This window comes from Acinonyx jubatus, chromosome X, assembly GCF_027475565.1.
Source record: "Acinonyx jubatus isolate Ajub_Pintada_27869175 chromosome X, VMU_Ajub_asm_v1.0, whole genome shotgun sequence".
NCBI classification, from domain to species: Eukaryota; Metazoa; Chordata; class Mammalia; order Carnivora; family Felidae; genus Acinonyx; species Acinonyx jubatus.
Window position 1 is genome coordinate 109,142,040 of NC_069389.1, and position 22,273 is coordinate 109,164,312.

Here is a 22,273-nt window from a genome sequence, read left to right on the forward strand (position 1 = left end):
GAAGTGCTGATTTATGCTACAGCATGGATGAAACTTGAAAACATGAGGCTTAATGAAAGAAGCCGGACACAAAAGATCACACATATTGTATGATTCCCCTTTATACAGAAGTGTCCAGAACGGGCAGACCCACAGACAGAAAGTAGATTAGTGGTTGCCGGGAGCCTGGAGGAAAGGGAGGGTCTAGGGAGTGACCGCTGATGGCCACAGGGTGTCTTTCTTTGTGAAGAAAATGTTCTGGAATCAGATGAGAGTGATGATTGCTCAACTTGATGAATATGCTAACAATCACTGGAGTGTGCGCTTTGAAAGGGTAAATTTTATGGTGTGTTAAGTTGTGTCTTAATGCATAAAATGAAAAAACAACTTGGAGTCAGGAACATGGAAACATGTTTTAAGAATCACTGTGAACACAGAAAACAATGACCTTCTTACGTTTTCACCCATGAAATGTTTCCATTGGAAGATGGTTTACATAGGCTCACCGACAACACCAGGGTCCTTCATACCCTCTTAGCTCCTTCCACAAACACGCGCCGGCGATCTTCCCATTTTATCGGGGGATACCGTTAACCCAAAAGAAGGAAGCCTGGGTTGATAGAATGTTCAGTATGTGCGATTGAGATGCTGTGGCTGCGGGCCTTTCCCAGTCCATGGCACTGGGAGAGACGGGTATGGTGGGTTTGGCCAGAGCCTCAGAGAATCCTTTGGAGCAGCCCTTTCTCTCCTTGGAACTGGCCCCAGAGGGACCCCTGCCCCGGCACTGCCTGCCTCCTCCCGGGAGCTGCCCCCATTCCCTTTCTTTTGTTTTCCTGGGTTGAGCTGAGTCACAGGGTTTCAGGAGCCCTTCCTGAAAGGAGGGAGACCGGTGGGCCTGACGGACAGACACAGTTCCTCCTCCAGGACTGCGTCACTGGCACATCGCAGGTGCCGTGGCCCCGTGAGCTGTCATCCGGCAGGACGGTTACCACCGTAGCATCCGGCCTGTCCGTGGGCTGGTCAGGTGACTGTTCTGTCAGTTCTCCCAACTCGGGTGCTTTAACCCGAATTCATCTAGGGGTGGACGTGGGGGGATGACCACAGTGTGGTTTTGGGCAGCAGTGGGACAGACGATGCAGCTCTCACTTGTGCTGCCCCTGAGACCTGACGCCTTCCTGTGCTTCACTTAAGTCCAGCGTCCCCACAGGCAGTCTTCCCTCACGTCAGCTGCTGAGCCCTTCCTCTGCATGGCCCAGAAAGAGAGCTCTTTGAGATCCACGTCCTTGGCATTCATTCAGAATTAACTCACGTCAGGGGCGCCTCAGTGGCTCAGTCGGTTAAGCGTCCGACTTCGGCTCAGATCATGATCTCACGGTGCGTGGGTTGGAGCCCCGCGTCGGGCTCTGTGCTGAGTGTTCGGAGCCTGGAGCCTGCTTCGGATTCTGTGTCTCCCTCTCTCCCCACCCCTCCCCTGCTTGCACTCTGTCTCTCTCTCTCTCTCAAAAATAAGAAACATTAGAAATAGTTGCTAAATTCTTAGTGTAGTCTAATGCTTAACCAACGTGTAAAAACAAATCAACTCCCATCATACATACAGAAGTAACCTGCGCTCTGGCCAGAGCTACTGTTTCTGATGCTATAGGTAGTCTCTTTTCGTCGGTAGCCTTCTTGGGCCAAGTTGAGATCAGAGAGGCGGTCCACGGGTGGCCTGTCTCATTAAGGGTTTTCACCCAAGCAAGCCTTCGTTTGTTGTGTTGGAAAGTGTAATCATCCATTGGGCTCACTAGGACCTTACTTGGTAGGAGGGATGTAGGAAAACTCCTTTCTCACCCCAAGTCTGAGCAGGTGACCTACACCTAGTGGGTCTTTTATTTTCACTAGAGGATCAAGAGAGCAGCCTTGTCTTTCCAAGGTGTCCCATCACCTGTCCCTAAACCGTCTACATCCATGTAGGATGTACAGCTGTCTTCTGGGCCGTTGTGCCTGCCAGAGGCTGATTCCTCTGAGGCCCTGGGACATGTCAGATTGTCCTCCTGTTGACGCATCAGGCTCATAACCCTCACAGTTGGGCTGTTACCTGTTTTTCACGTGTGCCCTGTGAACTGGTAAATTCGAAAAGAAATTTTTCTTTTGCAGGAGTCTGCTGCTTGGGAATCCTCATTTTTAAAGCATAATTGAATAAATTGCAAAATGTGCCCACTGGGTGCCAGCCACCGTTGTGCAAGGGTTTAGTGCTTTATTTCTCACCGCAGCCCTATAAACCTAGGCACTCCTGTTATCCCCATTCTGCAGATGAGCAAATTGAGTCACAGACACATTAAGTAGAATTGGCTTGCACACAACCAGTAAGTGGTGGAGACCGGATTCGATGTGAGACGCTCTGGCTCCAGGGCCCGGGCCCTTTGCCGCTACAGAATTCCCTTGAAACCGTATAAAATAGATCCACCCGTGTTAAACTCTGAGCACGCTCCACGTTGCTTGTCTTAGAACAGTGTTCATTGTTCTGCCGATCGCCTATAAAATTAAGACTTGACTTTCTTCCGCGGAAGCCCTCCAAGATGGCCAGGGGCCCGGTGGACGCCATTTTGTCTGAATTCCACCGAATGCAGCGGAGCAGTTGGCCGCCCATTCCACACCTGAGACAGGCCTGTCTTCCTTACACGTGGTACATATTTACGTGTGTGTTCTCTTCGACCGTCACACTGCTTGAAAATGAACAAGAAAGGTTGGGATTTGAGATAAATGTGATGTCCTCTTTCCGAGTGCGTGACCTTTGGTGGCTTCAGCCACTCTAGCTGCAGACTGCTTCTCGTGTTCTATTTGCTGGACTTCGTGTTCCTGTCATTCTATTCATGTACCCGCTGCCTGGCACGGCGCGCGTACTGCTTGACTTCCAGAGCTTTGGAACCGTTTGCTCGGGCTCCTTGAGCGTCAGCTGTTGTAGGAGGACCCTTTACCCCTCCATCAACCTGGACCTCCCCTCCCTTGCTCTGCGGCAGCTGCTGCGGCCCCACTGCCTCAGCTGAAGTTGATGGTATCTGAGGAGACTCTCGCCGTAGCAGGAGAGAATCTAGAGTGTTTTACCTGTCCCCTAGTGTCGAGGTCTGTGACCCGGACACCGAGCCTCTGCCTATTACTCTCTAAAGTCAAGGGACCATAAAGCACGGTCCCGACTTGTACGCTGCCGTGAGTCAAGAGCCGTCGCTGGAAGCAGCTTGATGTGGCACAAGGGACGGGACACTGGGGGTCCGGACACTCTGGTTCTAGATCTGGAGCTGCTGATAATGCAGTGAAGCCGGTCATGTCCCATCTCTGGGCTTCAGTCTTCCCGTCTATGAAATGGGGTGGCCGGGCCGCTTGGTATCTAAGGTCGTTTGCAACTCTGCGTGACGACAGATGGGAAAACTAAAGCAGTCTTTGTGAAGGTGGCATCGCGCGTGGACCCCACCCGTTCTCCTCTGTCCCCACTGTGCACGGGTGGACAACACAAGCTATTGGTTGGGGCGGTCATGTCGTGGTAGGCCACCCACAAGATCACACTGGCCTTTACTCTGGTCTTCCTGTGGCGTTTTCACAGTATGATGCCCGTCCTTGCCAACAGAGTAGCTGTTCCCACAGAGAGCCATTCGCATTCGCGCTCTCAGACACGACTCCCTGGGGACCACCACCCTCCTGGTCTGCCTGTGAGTGTGTGCCTCGAATCTGGCTTGTGACACTGCTCAGGCAGACAAATGATGGCCCTCGGAGCAACTTGGCAGGTGGGGACCGAGCGAGGCTTTCACCTTAATGTTGTTTCAGTCCTCCAGAACCCTGGATTGCCCCCTCTCAGTCAGTCAGCCTATCACCTAACAAAATGGAGACTTCCTGACTGACCCCCAGACCACTGCTTTGTGTCCTTCCTCCTGTGCCCCCACTGCCAGCCTGCGCCCCACTCAACAAGGGTTTCTGACCTTTGCCCTGAATTCCACGGCCGAGCCGGGGCATAATAAGGCAGGGTATCAATTATAGTCTTTTGGTAAATGGAGACAGATTATATGTTACGAGGTGAGGTCCCCCATCAGGAAGCAGGGCTCACGAGACATTATGATGATGCCTCTGGTCAAGGCAGTCGATCCGTTAACAGCCTTAAGAATAAAGACTAGGGTCATGGAATGTTTAGCCCTCGAACATCTATCAGAGGCTTGAAATGTCCATAACAGGTGGGCTTGGTGAATGCCAGGACTTAGCATGATTGAAAGGGTGTTTTGAGTCACGGCACATGGCAACATGGAAATAAAACAGATCTATCACAAGTGGATGGTAGAAATAGACTGGAAGAGAATTCTAACACCTAAAATATGACAAAGATTTATCCCTACTAGCTTCTTGGTTTCATGAAACATTTATTTTCCTCTGATTGGAGATTCTGCATTTTTATTATATGTTTCCTTCTGAAACTCTTCCTGGTTTCTGTTTCTTTGTTCCTATCGCTTTTTTCTTTATTTTCTCTTTTTTAAGTGCCATTTCAATTTTTTTTTTTTTTTTAAATCTGAGATCACCATGGTGGCTTACTTTGAAAATCATTTGTTCAGCATTGTCCGCACTGGTGATTTCTGGTTAGAGGCTCAAAGATATCTATAGATAGCATGTGATTGGGATCATTCCCCCATCTTGGTGAGAGTCTAGGAACAGTATAAGAGGGGGCAGACTTTGGGGACAGGAGACCTTTAAAACTATTCCTGGGGTGCCTGGCTGCCTCGCTCAGTGGACCACGTGACTCTTGATCTCAGGGTTGTGAGTTTGAGCCCCACGTTGGGTGTTGAGATTACTTAAAAATAAAATCTTTAGGGGCGACTGGGTGGCTCAGTCAGTTAAACATCGGGCTTTGGCTCAGGTCCTGACCTCACGGTTCATGGGATCTGTGCTGACAGCGCAGGAGCCTGCTTGGGATTCTCTCTCCCTCTCTCTGTGCCCCTCCCCACTCTCTCCCTCTTTCTCTCTGTCAAAATAAGTAAACTTCTAAAAAAACAAAAGCCAATGGGGGCGCCTGGGTGGCTCAGTCGGTTGAGCATCCGACTTTGGCTCGAGTCATGATCTCACGGTCCATGAGTTCGATCCCCACGTCGGGCTCAGAGCCTGGAGCCTGCTTCAGGTTCTGTGTCTCCCTCTCTCTCTGCCCCTCCCCCACTCATGCTCTGTCTCTATCAAAAAATGAATAAACGTTAAACAATTTTTTTAAAAAAGCCAAAATCTTTAAGAAAATTTAAAAAATAAAACTATTCCTAATCACACAAGGACATTTTCCAAGATCCAATGGTAGAGGCCAAGGCACGTGTTTGAATTCTTAATCTAGGAGTATTACAAGGAACCCATCCAAGGTTAATCGTGAGATGCTGGTCTTCTCTGGAGTGAATTAGCATTTTCAAGGCACTTGACTGTTCCCGGGGCCCTCCATTTCCTGCATGTTCCCTCACTGGTGGCAGGCCCTCCCCTTTCGTGGGGCCCCTTTCCTTTGCTCTGCAATCCAGACACCCTCTGGGGAGGCACAGTTCTGGGGGCTCGCTTTCCTTTGGATCTTGCGCGATGAAATCGCCCTGCATGTGGTTCTAGGGGGGCTCCCTCAGCTGACTCCCTGACAGATACGCCCTGTATTGTGACATTTAAGCCATGACTTTGCACAATTTGCCTTGTCAGGAAGCAGAAGTACTCTTCTCACCCTAAAGATTAACAGGAACGTGAGATGGGCTAAAGCTGCACTGGCCGAGAAGTGCTCTGGAGGCCCGACGTGGACTCCCAGCATATCAGGGTGCATGACCGGGTGCCTTCCTCCCGCCGCTGGGGTCACTCAGTAAGATCGCTGGCCGGAGGGACGAGTAGCCAGGCAAAGATCTGTTGAGGGGAAAAACCCTGCTGAGTGTATGACTTAGCAGCAGGCGTGAGGAGGGGGAGGAGGGTGGAGCGTGACCAAGATGAACCACAGGTGGGCCCACAAAGACTCCGTGGCACGTGGCCGTCAGGTCCTTGCCCCTGGCCGTGACTAATGGCAGTAACTGAATAAGTTTGCAGCCATTTGGAAATTTCTTTGGTGAAAGAAAACTATGGGAAAGGGAGGAGGGTGACCACAAGCCAGGTGGCCGGGGCCGAGGAACCCCCGGGCGTGGGCCAACTGGGTCACGGAACTTGCCGTGTCTGCCTCGTGCATGAAGTGTGATCCTCCCGTGGGGTGCTCCTGAAGTAGAGCGTCCGGGACTGGGTTGCGGTGTGCGAGTGCCTGCACATGTGACTCCCCGGGGCCCTCGCAGTTTCGCCTGGTTCTCTCCCGTCGCGACAGCGACAGCCCGGGGCCGTCCCGTGAGACGGGGCGAGCCGCTGACACCTCAGCAGAAGCTCCTCGTAACGGGCCACATAAAGTTCCCCGTCATGGCCCCGATCGCTCAGATCCTCGACATCCAAGAGCCCGGCGGCTCCGTCCCCTCTGGTCCCGCCCCGCGGTGACCCTCGTGGCGCTAGCCGCCACCTGCGATCATTCGTTCGGCCTCATCTGACGCCGGCAGGACCCTCGCGGGCTGTCTCCTGGCCCCCCGGACCCCCTTCCTCTGAGAGGCGCCCCTCTTACCGCCCAGTGGCCGTCCTTGTGGTGGCGTGCCCTTCCCTCCCGGTGTCACGTGTCCTGCTTCCCGCTCCCGGGCTCCCGCCCCCGCCAGGCCACGTGCCTCTTTGCTCACACCGCTCCTTTCCTCGGAAGGCCCCTCTTACCCGGCCTTCAGGGACCCGAGAGGTCACGTGTCATCACATCCGGCAGGTCTCACCAGCGCCCCCGGGCACACCCCTGCCTGCGATAAGGCTGGATGCCACCTTCCGTCTGCTGCGGTGACGGGTCATCTGTATATTGCTGCTGAGCCACTTGGAAGACAGAACCATATGGTACTCTGGACCATATGGTACCAGAAAAACCCCTTGGACCGCATAGTAGGACATCCGCCGTTTACCTTACAAAGTAAACGACGGCAGGGGATGGGGTCACGTACAGGTGGAGCCTACAAGCCGACTGCGGAATAGCTGGAAGACAAAAGCGGGTAGAGAGCCTCGGAAGTGAACGGTTCTCGGAGGTTGCGTGCCAGAGGCGGCTTCGGGTTTTTGATGCCCGACACTCGCTGAAAAACCACCCTGACGCACGCTGCGCAGCGTGAGAGAATAGAAGGCCTGGAACGTGGCCCTCAGACAGTAGAGAGACCGGTTCGCCGAACAGCGGCCAGCCCCGGCCACGGTCGATGAAGGCGCTCTGTAAACAGCACAGTGATTCTTGAGGAAACCACGAAACATCACGCTGTTACCGTGTAACGAATTTGGCTGAGACGCCCACGAGAGCCGCGGCTGCTGGGGCATCTGCTAAACGACCGCCAGGGTTTCTGGGCCACCGACCCCAGGCGGGGCCGGGTCACCAGCTCTCTTCGTGAGGGACTGTGTCTCACCTCACCCGGGGCCCCTTCTGCTCTGGCAGCTCTGGCACTCGAGGCCGTGGGCGGCGGGGGGACGCGTGTCAGCAGGCCGGGGTCAAGCCTCCTGAGGTTCGAGAAGGAAGGCGGGGCCGACCTGGGGCAGAGGTGCCGTCAGCCGCAGGCGGACTCGCTGCCGGGCTCCCGCCCGTGCTAGTCCTGCACCTGCAGATCAGAAAGGAATTCTCTGGGTTGTGTATTTTCTCCCGTGTTTCGGGCAAAATAGGTTTGTTTGCCAGCTGGATGAGGCCACCGGTGTGTCCATATTCTGTTGGGACGTTTCCAGATGCTAACTACTGCGCCTGCTGAGGGAACGCGCCCTCTCGTGCGGGGCTTGAAGCCAGAACTGGCTTCCTGGAGGAAGGCTCTACCTCGAAACGCACCTCGCTAAAATCTCGTTTCCGGTTCGTAACGGTCCATCATCTCCCGCAAGACACGCATATCTGCCAGGAGACACATTGACCTTTATTTCAGGGGTGCGGCCGTTTCCCAAGTGGCCGGGCTCCCCGCAGCATTTCGCCAGGCCGCTGAGACAGGGGCCGGAGCGGGCTGGGGGGCACAGTGCCGCCCCCCCTTCTTGTCCCCGACCGACTCCTGGACCCAACACGTGATAAATTTGCCTGTAACATCCCGGCTTTTATTGTTCTGTCATTTTCCAGCTAACGAGAAGTTACAAGTTCAGCTGTTGGAATAACTGTTCCATTAAACGTTTGGAGAACGTAAGAATCGTAAAACTCGGCGCCTGCGTGGCTCAGTCGGTTAAACGTCTGACTTTGGCTCAGCTCACGGTCTCGCGGTTCATGAATGTGAGCCCTGCATCGGTTCTGATCCTCTGTCCTCCTCTCTCTCTCTGCCCCTCCCCCACTCGTGGCGTGCGCGTGTGTGTGTGTGTGTATGTGTCTCTCAAAAATAAATATTTTTAAAAAGAATTGTAAAACTCAGCCATTCAGATGCCTTCCTTGATGTTCAGTGGTCAAAGGCACTTTTGAGTTCCAGATGGGGCCGTGTTGAGGTTTGATGGGCACGTTTTGCTTCTTTTAGTTCATTTTTCAACAGTTACTGTGGAGAATAAATCGAGGAAGGGGGTGGAGACGGGACAGGGAGCATGGTTGCAACTTAATGAGAGGCCACTGAAAGTGACTTGGAGCAAAAGCCTGGAAGGAGGTAGACGAGCAACTGTGAGAGGGCTCTGTGCGGGGGGGGGCCGGGGGGGCAGGGGACTGTGTCAGGGCCTGAGGCCGGGCGCGTCTGGAGGGTGTGGAGGCCAGCGAGGAGGCCAGCGTGAGGCTGGAGCGAAGGGCGCAGGGAGGGTGCCGGGGATAAGGCCAGGCAGGGAACGGGCGTGGGGTCACAGAGGGACTTACAGGCCATCCTCCAGCTGTTACGACACGTTAGGTTGCCCTCTTCCTTTTCATCCGTATTTTTACTTTTGTTGTCCCTGATGCCGAAAAGCAGATTTCATTTGTGGGACAAAAGTATCCTCCTCGTGTACTTGGTGGCTGTATATGTGTATGTCTCTCATCTGACACGAAGGAGATGTGTGGCTAGAATCGCACCTTCAGGATTCTGCTGGTCTCTGGTACATACCAAGGAGGACGTAGACGGGGCCCCTGACCTCTCTATTCCTAGTGTCCAACGCCTTTTAATGACACCGGTTAATATAAGTCTGTCTCTTACGGTTATTTCTGTCATTAGCAGCACAAAACACTTCGTAGGGCCCGAAGGAAGCTGTTTAGGCATATAAAGTGGATTAATAAGGGTGGCTCAGCGTTAAGCTATGCCAGAGCTGAGTCCAAATTTTATTCCGGTACAGGGATGACTTTCTATGTGGCCTCTCTGGCTCTGGAGCTAATTTGGATGCTGAGTAGCTCCACAGGTATTTATATGTAGTGTTTGGTATTTTTACTGGGTCCTATTCTTCTCCCTCGGATCACCTAAAATGGTTAAGAATTTTCTAGTGGGATTAAGGTTGTGATCTCTGGGGAGGGGTGGGCCATCTGCTCTCGGTTATTTTTGTGTTAGCCGCTTCCCCTTAAATGTATGTTCACAAATGAGCCACAGCCTTATCAGCTGAGGTCGAGGGAAGACTGGTCTAGGTGCCGCTCCTGAACTTGGTCTCTGAGCCATGGCTTCCCATAGACACTCAGGTAAAGCTTCATACTCTTTATCTTCCATCGAACACGGTTGTGTTAGGGCAGGGAATCCATCACTCGACTAAAAGATAGTTTTTGATGAACTGATTTTAGCCTTGTCTACATAATAAGTCCTGGCTGGTCTCTGCTCTGTCGCTGCCTTCTGCTGCTGTTTCCAACACTAAAGGCAGGTCGAGTGGCTTGTTCTTTAAAAACAATTGGGGGGGGGGTTAGCAATTTTTATTATTTATAACATACAGATGTTCGTCGCGACTGCTTTAAATCGAATTTCAAGTGTTTAGAAAAGGTCAATTGAATATAGAGCTGAAGGGCGAAATACTGACAACTGAGAAAGTCCATAGTGACTTTCCACCTCTTTCCTTTTCTGAACGATGTGCTTAGTCTTTCTGAAGACAAGCAGCTATGATCCTTTGGATGTGACAAGTAGGGTGGTCATTGTTCTTATCAGAAAAAGGGGCAACGTTTCCGAACCTCTAGCCCGTCCTTAGCGTGAGAGTCGTCTTCTTGTTTTGTAACCTGGCACAAAGGAAGCCCTTCGGCCATGGACAGACACCCGGGGAACGGGCTGAAGGACTGAAGGACGGGCCGTCTCCCCAGAAAGCCCGGCTCTCTGAGGTCACCCGGCTGCCGGTCCCTCCTCCAAAGCCAAGAATGTCGCTGTGGCTCCTTTGCCCTCTGCCTAAGGAACGCTCCCCTTTCTTAGAGACAGGCACTGTGTCCTGTCTCCGGGCTTTCAGATTATAGGACAAGTTAATTTTGGGTGGCAGGAAAAACTCATTTTGAGAACTCGTAATTGCCCATCAGAATTTAAATAATGAGAATACTTTTAGAAAGTCTTCTTGGGTGTTTAAACACAAACGCACTGCAATGGCATTCCCTGCTTTGGTGAATTAATATGCAGTGTTTTTCTTGTTCCCAAATGTTGAAGAGCTGTTTTGCCCCCCACCCCCCCAGGAGCCATTTTACAAACATGGCGCCACAATGCCTGAGATTGTGGTAATTGGCCGCCACGTCCGTTCTCCGGGTGCAGGCTGGCTATTCAGCTGTACTGGTTGTTCCAATGGGCCTTGAATGCATGTCAGCTGGTAGAGTAACTCCCCATTTTGTTTACTTATTAAGTGACAGAATAGGAAAATACATTTAAAAGGTGACCTGTTTATAGCACACCCAAGCCTCCAATTTTAAATTGCACAAAATCCTGACAGTATTCTTGCTTATATAAATCTGGAGGCTGTAACAGTGACTAAATGAGACAGATTATTGACACCTTTTAGGTGTTTTTTTTATGTTTATTTTTGAGAGAGAGGGGGAGAGAGAGAGAGAGCGAGCGAGAGAGAGCATGAATGGCGGAGGGGCAGAGAAAGAGGGAGCCACAGAATCCAAAGCAGTCTCCAGGCTCTGAGCTTTCAGCACAGAGGCCGACGCGGGGCTGGAACTCAAGAACCGTGAGATCGTGACCTGAGCCGAAGTCAGACCCTTAACCGACTGAGCCACCCAGGCCTCCCCCACAAACGGTTTTTAAAACCAGGGACTATCATTTTGTATTGCATTTGATTTATAGGTCTGTGAAAGCAGAGAAGAGAGAGGTCCTCACAAAAAGAAAATCCACGTTGCCCCGAGATGGGCTTCGTATAGACAAATTAGAGGCTCAGGTAATTGGATCAGAATCCATTTTCAGTGGCCATCCATATACTGAGAGGACATTTTGAGGACAGGAATTTATATTTTTGTTATTGAACACTTTCAGTCTGCAAAGTTATGTAGATCAGTGCCTTTACCCTTGGCCTTTCGAGTTGAGGACCAGGCTGGGTGGGGGGGGGGGTGTGGATGGGGAGGGAAGTAAGGCCATCTGCCATATTATACAGCCACTAGTTCCCTTCACCGGCCACTGCCCAGTGGGTTGTACATACTGCCCCAGGAGTCTTTTCTTGGGGCAGGGATGGAAAATGAAATGGTGGTGTGAGCGAGTAATCAAACTGGGTTGACTTCTTAAAATAACTGAAAATGGCAGCCAGAAGATTTGGTCAAGGGTGAAACTTGAACGTTGCATACTTGTCGTGACCACCAGACGACCGCCTGCTGCTTCCCCACCGCTAGGAAAACTGAAAACGCACGTCCTGCTGCTGCCAAGTCGGAAGCACTCGTTTTCTGATACGCAAGCTGGAAGTGCCCACATAACACGCGCAACATTAAGAAAAGCTTCGTATATGGACAGAGTAATACTCGCATAGAATCTAGCCTGGTGGAAATCCAGGGGCACCTAGTTTTTGTTTAATAATCTCTATCCAACCCTCCTGTTACCGGGTATAATCTAAAACTGTTTATCAGTGACCCAAAGGAGATTTATGAGTTTTTCTCTGAAGGTAGCGTACAAGTGAGGTTGCACATAGCATTGAATCGTTCCGTATGTGTTCTGTTTTTAAGGGAAAGGAACCCTTTCTGATTTTCTGTGAGATTCTATGAAAGACTGCTTTTCAGCCATGACTCATGAACTCCGTCTCATTGCAGCTAGTCAGGTATTTACTCCCAAACGTCTGACGACACCTCCAGGTGCGTTAGTGTGTCTGCCACACAAGCGTCCTATTCATCGGCCAAGGCTTCGCTCCATTTGTCAAACATTCTCAGGAAAGCGATATATCCTTTCTTTAGAAGGCAGTATTTATACGCAGAGTGACTAACGGACTGGTATGTTGGACTTAGCAATTAACAGACCAGAAATAGCCCCAATTTTTTTCTTCCATCCGGGTTGCTGTTCGTTGTTTACACTGTGCACCATACTCCTCAGGGAGAGCACATTGAAGAATGTCGCTTTGCTCGAAGATTCATGGTTTCCTTAAATCTTCCTATTTCGAACCACTCGGGCAGAAGGGGAACGATGGATATTAGCAAGAAATACATGAGAAAATACACCTAAAAACACAAGCAAGATTATTAAGTACGAACTGAATCTTCTCTCATGAGAGGTTTATAGTTCTAGAAATGTCGCACCATCACGTTTCTCCTTCAATGTGCACACGAGGACACCGAAAGCCAACACTTTTTTATTGAGGTACTGAGGTTTATGTAGGCACCTCTTAGCATGTTGGCTGTAGTTCAGGAATTTTCTGGAAGAGGAAGCTTGTTGAGTAAGGGAAGGATGATGTGTCTTTTTGAAGCAGGCATAGCAAGAAAGGCTACCATCTTGGAATAAGTATCTAAAATGGGATCATCCGGTCACAACTCCGATGCATTTGAACCCGCTGCATCCGTAAAGGACTGTGGGTCAGACATCAGCACCTTAGGGTGGCAAGAGCTGTGCCCTGATTTTTAAAAACAAATATTTGTTATAAAATGCTTTTGATAAAAGAGCTTTGGAGGAGCTTAGTGGCGGTGACTTGTCTCCCCCACCCGTCCATCCACAGGCACATACTTACTGTATGACTGGTGTACTCAGGGCCTGCGATTAGATCCCCGGGACTCCTAGTACGTTTGGAACCTTTTTCTGTGATAGAGAAGCCTCGGCCCTGCCCTGCATATGCGCCCGGCTCACACCTCCACCTTAGGATCCAGAGAGCTGCCAGAGAGCTGTCAGAGGGCAAACGCGTGGTGACAAGGACAGGCGGGAAGGGAGGGAGCATTGTCATTCTGGGTATCCACTATTGCCAGTGATGACCCACGATGCCCTTTCCCAGATAACGGCAGGGGGTCCGGGGAGACAGCTCGGGATGCTGGGGAAGAGGAAGGTTAGGTGGCTTCATATTTCACGGTCTGAGAAATGGCTAAGGGGATTAAAAACCATATTCCCTATGAGATAAACGCCTTAAGTATATGCAATTCCGGAAGATTAAAGAGAGCCTCAAAGACCAGGTAAAACACTACCTTCGTCCCTCCCCCCACCCCGTTATTTCTGACATCGGGGAAGGAAGGAAGGCGCCCAGCTTTTCCCGCCCCACGAAGTCGAGACTGTGCTGCGGCTTGTTTTGGTGGCGCCACGAACCCAGGCGCTCGCGGTCTTTTAGGAGCACGTGTGTGTGTCGGCGCTGTCGTCTGTACGCTGTTGTCTTAGAATCGGTAACTGCTCTGAAGATGAGCGGTAGCCTCATCCCTCCCCGTTGCACACGTTCACATTTGACACAGAGTTACGACCTGGTACGTATCTCGTCGGCCGGAACCTAGTACTCCGACTTCCTCCTGGGCATGCTACGTGAAGGCTTGCCATAGTCTGGGACCAAATAATCCTAAATAGAGAAAAACATGAGGTAAGCTAATTCAGGTTGCCCGGAGTTCCACTTGATTGGAATTATTGAAGAAAAAAAAAAAAAAAAAGAACTAAAGTTCATGGGCTTGACATCGGCATTGCTAACATGCTTTAAGTATTTCCAGCCTGTTTACTTATTAGGCAATAAAGCCAACGCTCCCAGAAGTGCCTATTTTATCTTGACGAATACGTGTTTCCGCACACACGAAAAAGGCCCGAGTCCACTGTGGAAATCAGTTCTAAGAGGATATGCCCTTTGAAATATGTCCATGTGGGTGCAGCCTCTCTGGGTTTAAGTGTACGGGGGCGGGGAATGTAAGCTGACCCTGGGCTTCTCCTACGACAGGAAGGAAAACTAATAATAATGCCTAAAAGCCAGGACTCGAAAACGCTAAGAAGTGGGACTCTCCATAGAGGCACCATTAACTTGGGGCGAGCTATTTCATGTTCCCTTTGCTGGGTTCAAGACCCTCTGCTATAGGGACGATAGCTTGGCGTGCAGCCGTGCGGACACGACTCCCATTTCCGACACACTCCGGTACCTTCCACGATCCGTGGTGAGCCATGGCTTATGTCATCGGCTGGATGCCTCGAAAGTGTGAGCCGGTCGTGTTCTAGAACTCTGAAAGTGAGCAGTGAAGAACTTGGCATTGGTAAGATGACAGGTTCTCAAAGTATGTGGTTTTGAAGTGAGAAAGGCTTGGCCGGCCTTCTCTCCAAACCTCGGGCTGCCTGAACAGGACTCGCTGTGTCGCCTGGTGTCTGTTTGCCGTGTGACGCCGGCGCCTTGATGTTTAGCTTAAAGCTAGGGCTCCGACATACCACGAGCCGGGGCTCCCGTCAGGAGGGACTCTATACGGGACTTAGGGACTTAACGCTTAGAAGTATTTGGAGGTCATCTCCTCTTTGAAAGACATCGGAAGAGTGACAGGAAAATGAGTGCGGCCCAGAGTTGTCTTCTAAATAGAGACTCCGGTGAGGGAGGAGGAGGAGGGATGTTCAAATATGGTCCAGGAAGATAGTCTCCGAAGGGCTAACCCAGCCGTGACTGCTCGCCGCGCAGGAAGCCAGTGCTGTCTAATCTTACAAATTCTAATTTCCTGCCAAATGGTATTTAGGAGCCACTGATAATTTAATTTCCTGGCATTACTGTTACTGGAGATTTACTTAGTTTCTCTGCTCAGCTCTTAACAAGAAAGTAAATGTTTGTCGGGTGCACGGTTTCAGTATGGAAGAGCTAACGACACAAGGGTTTTAGGGGACAGGTGAAGGGCCAGCAGGAATGAACGGAGGGTGACTGCCGGCGTGCGATCACTGTGACGGGCACTTTGTTTGCACGGAGGCCGATGGCAGTTTAAAAGCTACCTTACGTAAACGGTGTGCAGTTCAAGGAGACAGACCTTGGTTTCACTTGTGCCTCTACTTTTCGTTTCTAACCCAGTTTACGTAAGGGAACGTCCTGGTTTTCTTTGGGGGACAAGGTGCCAGTAAGAGCCATCCTCCGGTCCCGAGAAACCTCTGAACTGTGGCACAGCGGGCTCAAGCAACTGTCTTTGCCCCAGAATGCCTCCCGCTGGCCGCAGCGGCTCATTCCCAGGAGGCGAGGGGGTGTGTCCGAGGGTCACCGGGGGGGGGCCTGAAGCCGGCCCCGAGCTGCACCCCCCCCTCCCCCCCCCCCCCCGGGCCCTGTGCCTCCCTGGCCGGCCGCGCGCTCCGCTTGGTTGGCCGCCTGGCTTCCGAAAGGGACCCAGTTGTGAGTGAGAGTTCAGCAGCCTTCCCGAGGCGGCTCCGAGAGGCAGGGTGTGGTTTCCTTAGCTCACTCTCTGCTATTTGGTTGCCGGTGGCAACAGGATCCAAACAACTCGGACATGTGTTTGTATAAAAAAACCTGGGACCGGGCCGCACAGTGGGAGTCTGGGGCCGCCGGGCCAGTGGAAGAGCTGCGGTGAGTACCGGGGCCTCCCGGCCGTCTTCCCTCAACTCGTCTCCAGATGACACTCTGCAGATGACACGGGGGCATTTGCTAGCACGGGAACCGCGCTTGTGGGGAGCTGGGAACAGCGTCTCCGTTCTGGTGTTTCCTGTGCGATTACATAACTGCTGTCTACGGAACCCACGTTCGTTCGGGCGGAGGGGGGAGATCGGCATATGTTTAAAGAAGTCGGGAGCTAATAGAAACCCCCATTTGGTACCTTTCTGGTGGCGGGACGAACAGAGCGCCTCGGCAGCGCCGCAAGCTTTGGTGGGGGGGGTGGGGGGCGCTGGGGGACTCGGGTGGCTGTTCCTGTGAAGGCAGTGGGAGGGGTTCTTCGAATGATCGGCTTAACACTTTTTTTTTTAAGCGTGCCCCCCCACTGTAGATCCTCTTTTAAAGTTGCAGTTTTTAAAACAAATGTCCTAAGTCACAAACTTGCTTGAACCAAGGGGGGACTTGATGTGGGCACGCCCCAAACCGGCAGGTCACTGTGCCGAGTGTTCACAGTCGTAGACTTCGCCGGTCCAGGACGGAGAACGCCGTTGTGAGAAGTCCGCTCTGGGGCCCCGGCTCGGGCCCCGGGGCCGTGAACTGCGGGGGACAGAACTCCTCGGGGTCCCTTCAGGGATTTAAAAGTGTTCTGGCGGATCTAAAGGAGGGAGCGAGGCCTCGGAGGCTGGCGAGGGAGGGCCTGGCACGCCGTGGGCACCGCCGCCAAGCAGCCCGCCTCCAGGATGCGGCCCGTATCCCCTCTTGTCCCCCCCCACCCCCGCCCCATCCGGCCCCCTCGTCCCGCCGGCAGGGCTCTCTCCCAAGGCGCCGGGGACCGGTCTCTTCCCGGGTCCTAGTGAAGCGTGTGGGGTCGCGGCGCCGCGCCCACCGTCCTCCCGGGGCTCATTTGCCCGGCCCGTTGCCCCCGCAGGTCCCTCCAGCTACAAGGTGGGCACCATGACTGAGAAGTTCGACTGCCACTACTGCAGGGACAACCTGCAGGGGAAGAAGTACGTGCAGAAGGACGGCCACCACTGCTGCCTCAAGTGCTTCGACAAGTTCTGCGCCAACACCTGTGTGGACTGCCGGAAGCCCATCGGCGCCGACTCCAAGGTAACGGTGGCCCCGGCGGCGTGTGGGGGCTGGGGGGGGGCCCCGGACGGCTGTCCGAGGCGGGGCCTGCTTGTATTTCACAAACTCCTGGGCGCCCCTCGTGTTACTCACAGTGTTACTCATAGGAACGTTGGCCTCGGGCTGTCCCAGTCTCGGTGGGGGGCCACCGCCCCTGACACCCCCCCTCCCCCGGGCCCCCAGCACCACTCACGGCAGCCACCCCATCTGCTCGGTCCCCAGGAGGTGCACTATAAGAACCGCTACTGGCACGACACCTGCTTCCGCTGTGCCAAGTGCCTTCACCCCTTGGCCAACGAGACCTTTGTGGCCAAGGACAACAAGATCTTCTGCAACAAGTGCACCACTCGGGAGGACAACCCCAAGTGCAAGGGGTGCTTCAAGCCAATCGTGGCAGGTAGCGCCCCCTCTCCCTCCCCGGCAGCCAGGGAGGAGGCCCCGAGGGCGGAGATGATGCCGGGTGCTCGCGGTGGTGGGGTGATGCTGCTGCGAGCCGCGCTTAGATTTTAGCGTATATATGCACGCATATATATACACGTATATCTGCGTACACATATATGCTCGCACACACGCACACACTCGGCAACTAAAGAACACTGGAGAGAGCCGTCTGTGGCGAGAGAAAGAAGTGAAAAGTATGTAGCGCTTTCTCATTTGGGTAGAGTAAGTGATCAAAGCATGCGCCCTCCTGGGTGGAATTCTGGGCCAGCTGCCCCCTCTGCCCCTCCCCCCAGCGAGTCTCCAGGTCCAGTCCGCAAAGGCCAGCCGTGGGGGTGGGGCGGGGATTCAGCCCCTCCCCCCATCCTGAAACACTGCTGCCGGGGTCCCCTTCCCCCGACCACGACCACGGGAGTCTGGGTCTGCACAACCCCAGCAGGACGGAGGGGAGAAGCCCTCCCCTCACCCCCCCACCCCCCGCCCCCCCCAGCCGTGGATAGCACAGCTGGGGGCGAGCGTGAGGCCGGTAACTGTGCAGGGCCTGTGCGCCCTCCCCTCTGGAGGCCCTGGGGGGCGGGCTGAGCGGAAGCAGCCCCCTGCAGGGCCCTGTCAGCCGGGCTGTGGATGGCTTCCCCCGCAGGAGATCAGAACGTGGAGTACAAGAAGACCGTGTGGCACAAAGACTGCTTCACCTGCAGCAACTGCAAGCAAGTGATCGGGACCGGAAGCTTCTTCCCCAAAGGGGAGGACTTCTACTGCGTGACCTGCCACGAGACCAAATTCGCCAAGCACTGCGTGAAGTGCAACAAGGTACGCTGTCGAGGGAGCTCCGCGTTGACTCGTTTCTGGAAGTGTTTGACAGTTGGCAGAGCACTTGCACACACACTATCCCATTCCATCGTCACGACGGCCCTGCGACGTGGGAATTATTATTCCCGTGTTGCAGACGGGGACGCTGCGGCGGTCGAAAGCGGCGCCCGGGGCCAAGTCGGGTGTCCGCGAGCGCCCTGGGGAGGCGCGGCGGCCCCGGCTCTAGAGGGCCCGCCTCCACCCCCTAATTGCCGTGTCACCCCACGCAGGGGCCCGCCTTCTCTGAGCCTCGGTGTCTTCGTCTGTAGCTCGGGGGTAATAATCGCACCTGCCTCCCATGGCCGTGGTGGCGATCAAATGAGATACTGTCTACCAGAGCGCCCAGCACAGTGCCTGGCACGTAGTAGGCATTCAACAAAATGGTTGTTGAATCTGAATCCGGTGCTACACTCCCTGGTCTAGGCCATCACATCTGGAGGAATCACTTACCAGGATCAGCCCTGGCATGCCGAGTGCTTTGTGTGTGTTACCTGCTCTAAGAAGCTGGCTGGGCAGCGTTTCACCGCTGTGGAGGACCAGTATTACTGCGTGGATTGCTACAAGAACTTTGTGGCCAAGAAGTGTGCTGGATGCAAGAACCCCATCACTGGTAGGCTAAAGAGTCCTTGCTAAGTCTGCCAGGCTAGGTCTTGCGCATGGTAACCATCTCTCATTTTCCTACGCCGTCGGTTTCATCCACAAAGGCCCCACAGAATGTCCTGTCCCCCTGCCACTGTGGTCCCGAAGGCCCCCCCCCCCGAATAGTTTGGATTCTCCCCCAGGCCAGCTTAGCCTTTGCAATACAGAACACCTCCTGACTACTGCTGACTAACGACGCTGCCGGAGTTCACGAGCCTGAGACCCACGGCCATGGCCACGGGCAGGCAGGCACCGCGTGTGGCGGTGGGAGCGGGGTGGGGGGGTGGGGGGAGTCCGGCGGGGAAGGGAGAGGAAAGGGGGGCGGATCAGGCCGGCGGGAGTTGGGGGGGGAGGGGGGAGGGGGGGAGGCTGCGAGCGGCAGGCGGGGATTAGAGCGCCCCTAGCGGCAGGCTAGCTCAGAGGTGGCTGCGGGCAGCTGTTTGGCGATCAGAAGCAGAGCTGATCACTTCATTCCTCCTCACGCGGCCGCGATCCACGTGCCCCGGGCCCTTTCCCCGCCTCCAATTTTCCCATCTCCCCGGGGAGCCTTGAAATGTACATTTGAGAAGACTTTTGCCATCCTCAGGGAAAAGGACTGTGTCAAGAGTGAGCCACCCAGTCTCTAAAGCTAGGAAGCCCCCAGTGTGCCACGGGAAACGCTTGCCTCTCACCCTGTTTCCCAGCGCCAACCTCCGGGGCAGGCATCCGGGTGGAGAGAGGACTTGTCCCTCGTGGGTGGTGGTTCTTTATAGAAAAAATCGAAGCTTAGCAGCTCCTCGAGGCCCGGTAAGTGCACACCCCGCGAACAGCCCAAGTTTGCCTCCTGGTGGCCACTTTGATGCCATGGCCCTAAATCAAAGAAACTGGTTATGCTGGGAGGTCGGTGCGTGTCACAGGGCGATAGCGGTGGCATGGGAGTGTGGGTTCGCGGCTGAGCTCTGGCATCTCCTCAGGTCCTCGCGAGCCGTAACAGGGTGGCGGCGACGCGGGGGTCGGTGCGCGGCGGAGGGCGGCCGGGGGCCGGGCAGACACTGCCCCCGCGTGCTTGTCGGCTCCGTGAACGGGCAAGGCGGCGCTCGGCCTCCCGCCTGTGCCCACTCAGCGGCCTCCTTTGTTTTCTTTTGTTGTTTCCCCAGGGTTTGGTAAAGGCTCCAGTGTGGTGGCCTATGAAGGACAATCCTGGCACGACTACTGCTTCCACTGCAAAAAATGCTCCATGAATCTGGCCAACAAGCGCTTTGTTTTCCACCAGGAGCAAGTGTATTGCCCCGACTGTGCCAAAAAGCTGTAAAGCGACAGGGGCTCCTGTCCTGTAAAATGGAATCGAGTCTTGTTCTTGTGTCCTCGCCCTCTGCCCTGCACCACCCAGAGGGCCAGAGCGGCCTCTCACCTCTAAAGTTGCTTCCTCTGTCTTTGCTCCCATTTTACAGTATTACTCAGATACGGGCACGCAGTGGTCACACTAGGATGTCGCGGCGCGGCCACTTCTCCGCAGCTGCGGTGAAAACACAAACACGTAGATAGGTTGACTCTTCTGCATGTTTATCATAGAGCAGAAACGTGCTCACCATTTAGCTGCTTAGTGACGTGAGCGAGAAGCGTAACACAGAAAGCGCCCGCTGAGATGCGTCTCGTGGCTCAGCTGGGACCCACCGTGTCCTCAGGACACGCAAGAGTTGCGGCGGCTGCTCCAACTCGGCTGCTCACCTGTGAGCAGAGAGCGAACTTAAATTGCATGGTTGAACCTCCTCCTCGAAATCTTCCTGCTGTTCTCTTTTGTGCTCTCAAACGACTAATACGAATTTCCAGAAAGTTAACATTTGAACTTGGCTGTAACTCTAAACTGACCTTTCCCCCGTACTAACTTTCGATTTCCCCGTGTGGCGTGTTTTCTGAACGTTCCCACTTTCAAGCGGGGAACGTGCAGGTGATTTGGAAAGTGTAGGCAGACCTGAGAAAACGAGCCTGTTTCACAGGAACATCGTCACGGCGACTACTTCTGGAGGCTTAACAAAACTAACCCAGCTGCCCTTTTTCTTTTTCTTTTTTAATACTCTCGTTTTAATTCATAGTAACGTAGTTTATGGGTTTGGAGACTTGCATGTCGATATTTTAGCCCCCCTCAAACGTTCCTGCGGTTTTGAAATTCATCCTGCCGAAGTAATCATAACACTCTAGCCGGGGGGTAGCTGAGCAGGCGCCAGGACTGTCACTGACACGGATAGGACATTTCCAAACAGCGGCTAGAGTGGAGTCCCTTGTAGCGTAGTAGTTGTCTGCTCTTTGTGTGCTCAAGAGGCCCGCCAAGTCCCTTTTCTTGTGATTTTTAGGACTGTCCCTCAAGAGCTCAGCTGGATCTCTGGGGGAGCGGCTGCCACCCTCACAGGCACAAGCGGATTTCCACACAGTGCTTACCTGAGATGCAGGCTCACCTAACTTACCGTATTTTTATCAACATTGTTCTATTACATAGTATAATGAGACAGTATCAAAAGTAAACATGTAATGACAGTGCATATTAACATTCTCGTAGGAGTGGTTAGACAAGCCAATGCCTCATTTCTACATTTTGTCATTAGCTGTTATCCTAAAGTTTCAGTGTACCCTTACAGAAATAAAGCAGCATATAAATAAATAACGCCTCGTCTTTTAATTCTGCCCATGGAGTTGCTGTAAGGGGACACGATTGCTCTCAGACCCTCGATGACCGCTTTCCTTCGAGCGCGTACTCTGTTCGGAGCAGTCGCACAGAACCGAGGAATTTAGAAGCAGACTGAAGCCCGCAGCGGCACTCGGGTCCTGTCAAAAACCACCACACCCCACGCTGACCCAGAAGCAGCATTTCCCAGATGTTCACATCCCTTAAAAAGGGCCCTGTTTTCTTGGGCCAGGAGCAGGTGGGGTGAGAAGCGAACGACAGCCGAAGGGCTGTTGGGCTGTTCACAGCCCCCGTTCTGTTGGCCCCCCTGTCCGTGTGCCCTCCGGAGCACGGATCCACGTGGAACACTGTCAACCCCTGTTCCCTCCACCCTTGGGCCCGCGGGAGAAACCCGCTCCCCCTTGTGGCCATGGCTGAGCCAGCGGGGAGAGGGCATGGGGGCCTCAGTAATAAAAGCAAAGGGCGGGACCCCTGTGGAGCGACCCAGACCTTGTTAGCAGGGAACCCAAACCCGTCAGCAGGAAACCACGGGCGTTTTTGTGAACAGGTGGTAGTCCCCTGTGTCTGTTTCCCTAGAGAAATCGGCAGTTGAAACCACGAAGAGAGTGGTTGGGGCCCGAGGGAGCAGGGGTGGGGTGGGGAACTGACACACCACCCCCTGGAAGCAGGCTGGGTTACTGAGATTGCGGCAAGGGACAGGGCCCAGAGGGGACGAGCCTGGGATGGAGAGGGGACTCCACTGAGGAC

General features: G+C 53.7%; 1 protein-coding gene and 2 long non-coding RNA genes across 7 annotated transcripts in view; 1 reads left to right on the top strand and 2 right to left on the bottom strand.

Annotated features, from left to right (window-relative positions):
• Positions 1-21,505, top strand: part of FHL1 (four and a half LIM domains 1) — a 61,696-nt gene extending 40,191 nt beyond the window's left edge. The window contains exons 1-7 of one of the 5 annotated variants that reach the window (XM_027054808.2): positions 9,447-9,601; positions 16,742-16,923; positions 17,164-17,338; positions 18,020-18,189; positions 18,652-18,838; positions 19,454-19,653; positions 20,004-21,505. In XM_027054808.2, the coding sequence (XP_026910609.1) occupies positions 9,580-9,601; positions 16,742-16,923; positions 17,164-17,338; positions 18,020-18,189; positions 18,652-18,838; positions 19,454-19,653; positions 20,004-20,087 (1,020 nt within the window). In that variant the 5' untranslated portion in view covers positions 9,447-9,579 and the 3' untranslated portion in view covers positions 20,088-21,505. Of the gene's footprint in view, positions 1-9,446; positions 9,602-15,629; positions 15,790-16,741; positions 16,924-17,163; positions 17,339-18,019; positions 18,190-18,651; positions 18,839-19,453; positions 19,654-20,003 lie in introns of those variants that run through there. The other 4 variants (XM_027054809.2, XM_053201738.1, XM_027054811.2 and 1 more) reach the window with 4 other exon arrangements.
• Positions 381-7,450, bottom strand: LOC128311458 (uncharacterized). Its single transcript, XR_008289868.1, has 2 exons — positions 6,948-7,450; positions 381-6,861 (listed from the first exon to the last, which is right to left on the bottom strand). It is a non-coding gene; the product is annotated as an uncharacterized LOC128311458 (long non-coding RNA).
• On the bottom strand, positions 7,462-9,761 carry LOC128311459 (uncharacterized). Its single transcript, XR_008289869.1, has 3 exons — positions 8,819-9,761; positions 7,838-8,513; positions 7,462-7,619 (listed from the first exon to the last, which is right to left on the bottom strand). It is a non-coding gene; the product is annotated as an uncharacterized LOC128311459 (long non-coding RNA).
• Positions 21,506-22,273: the final 768 nt, after the last annotated feature.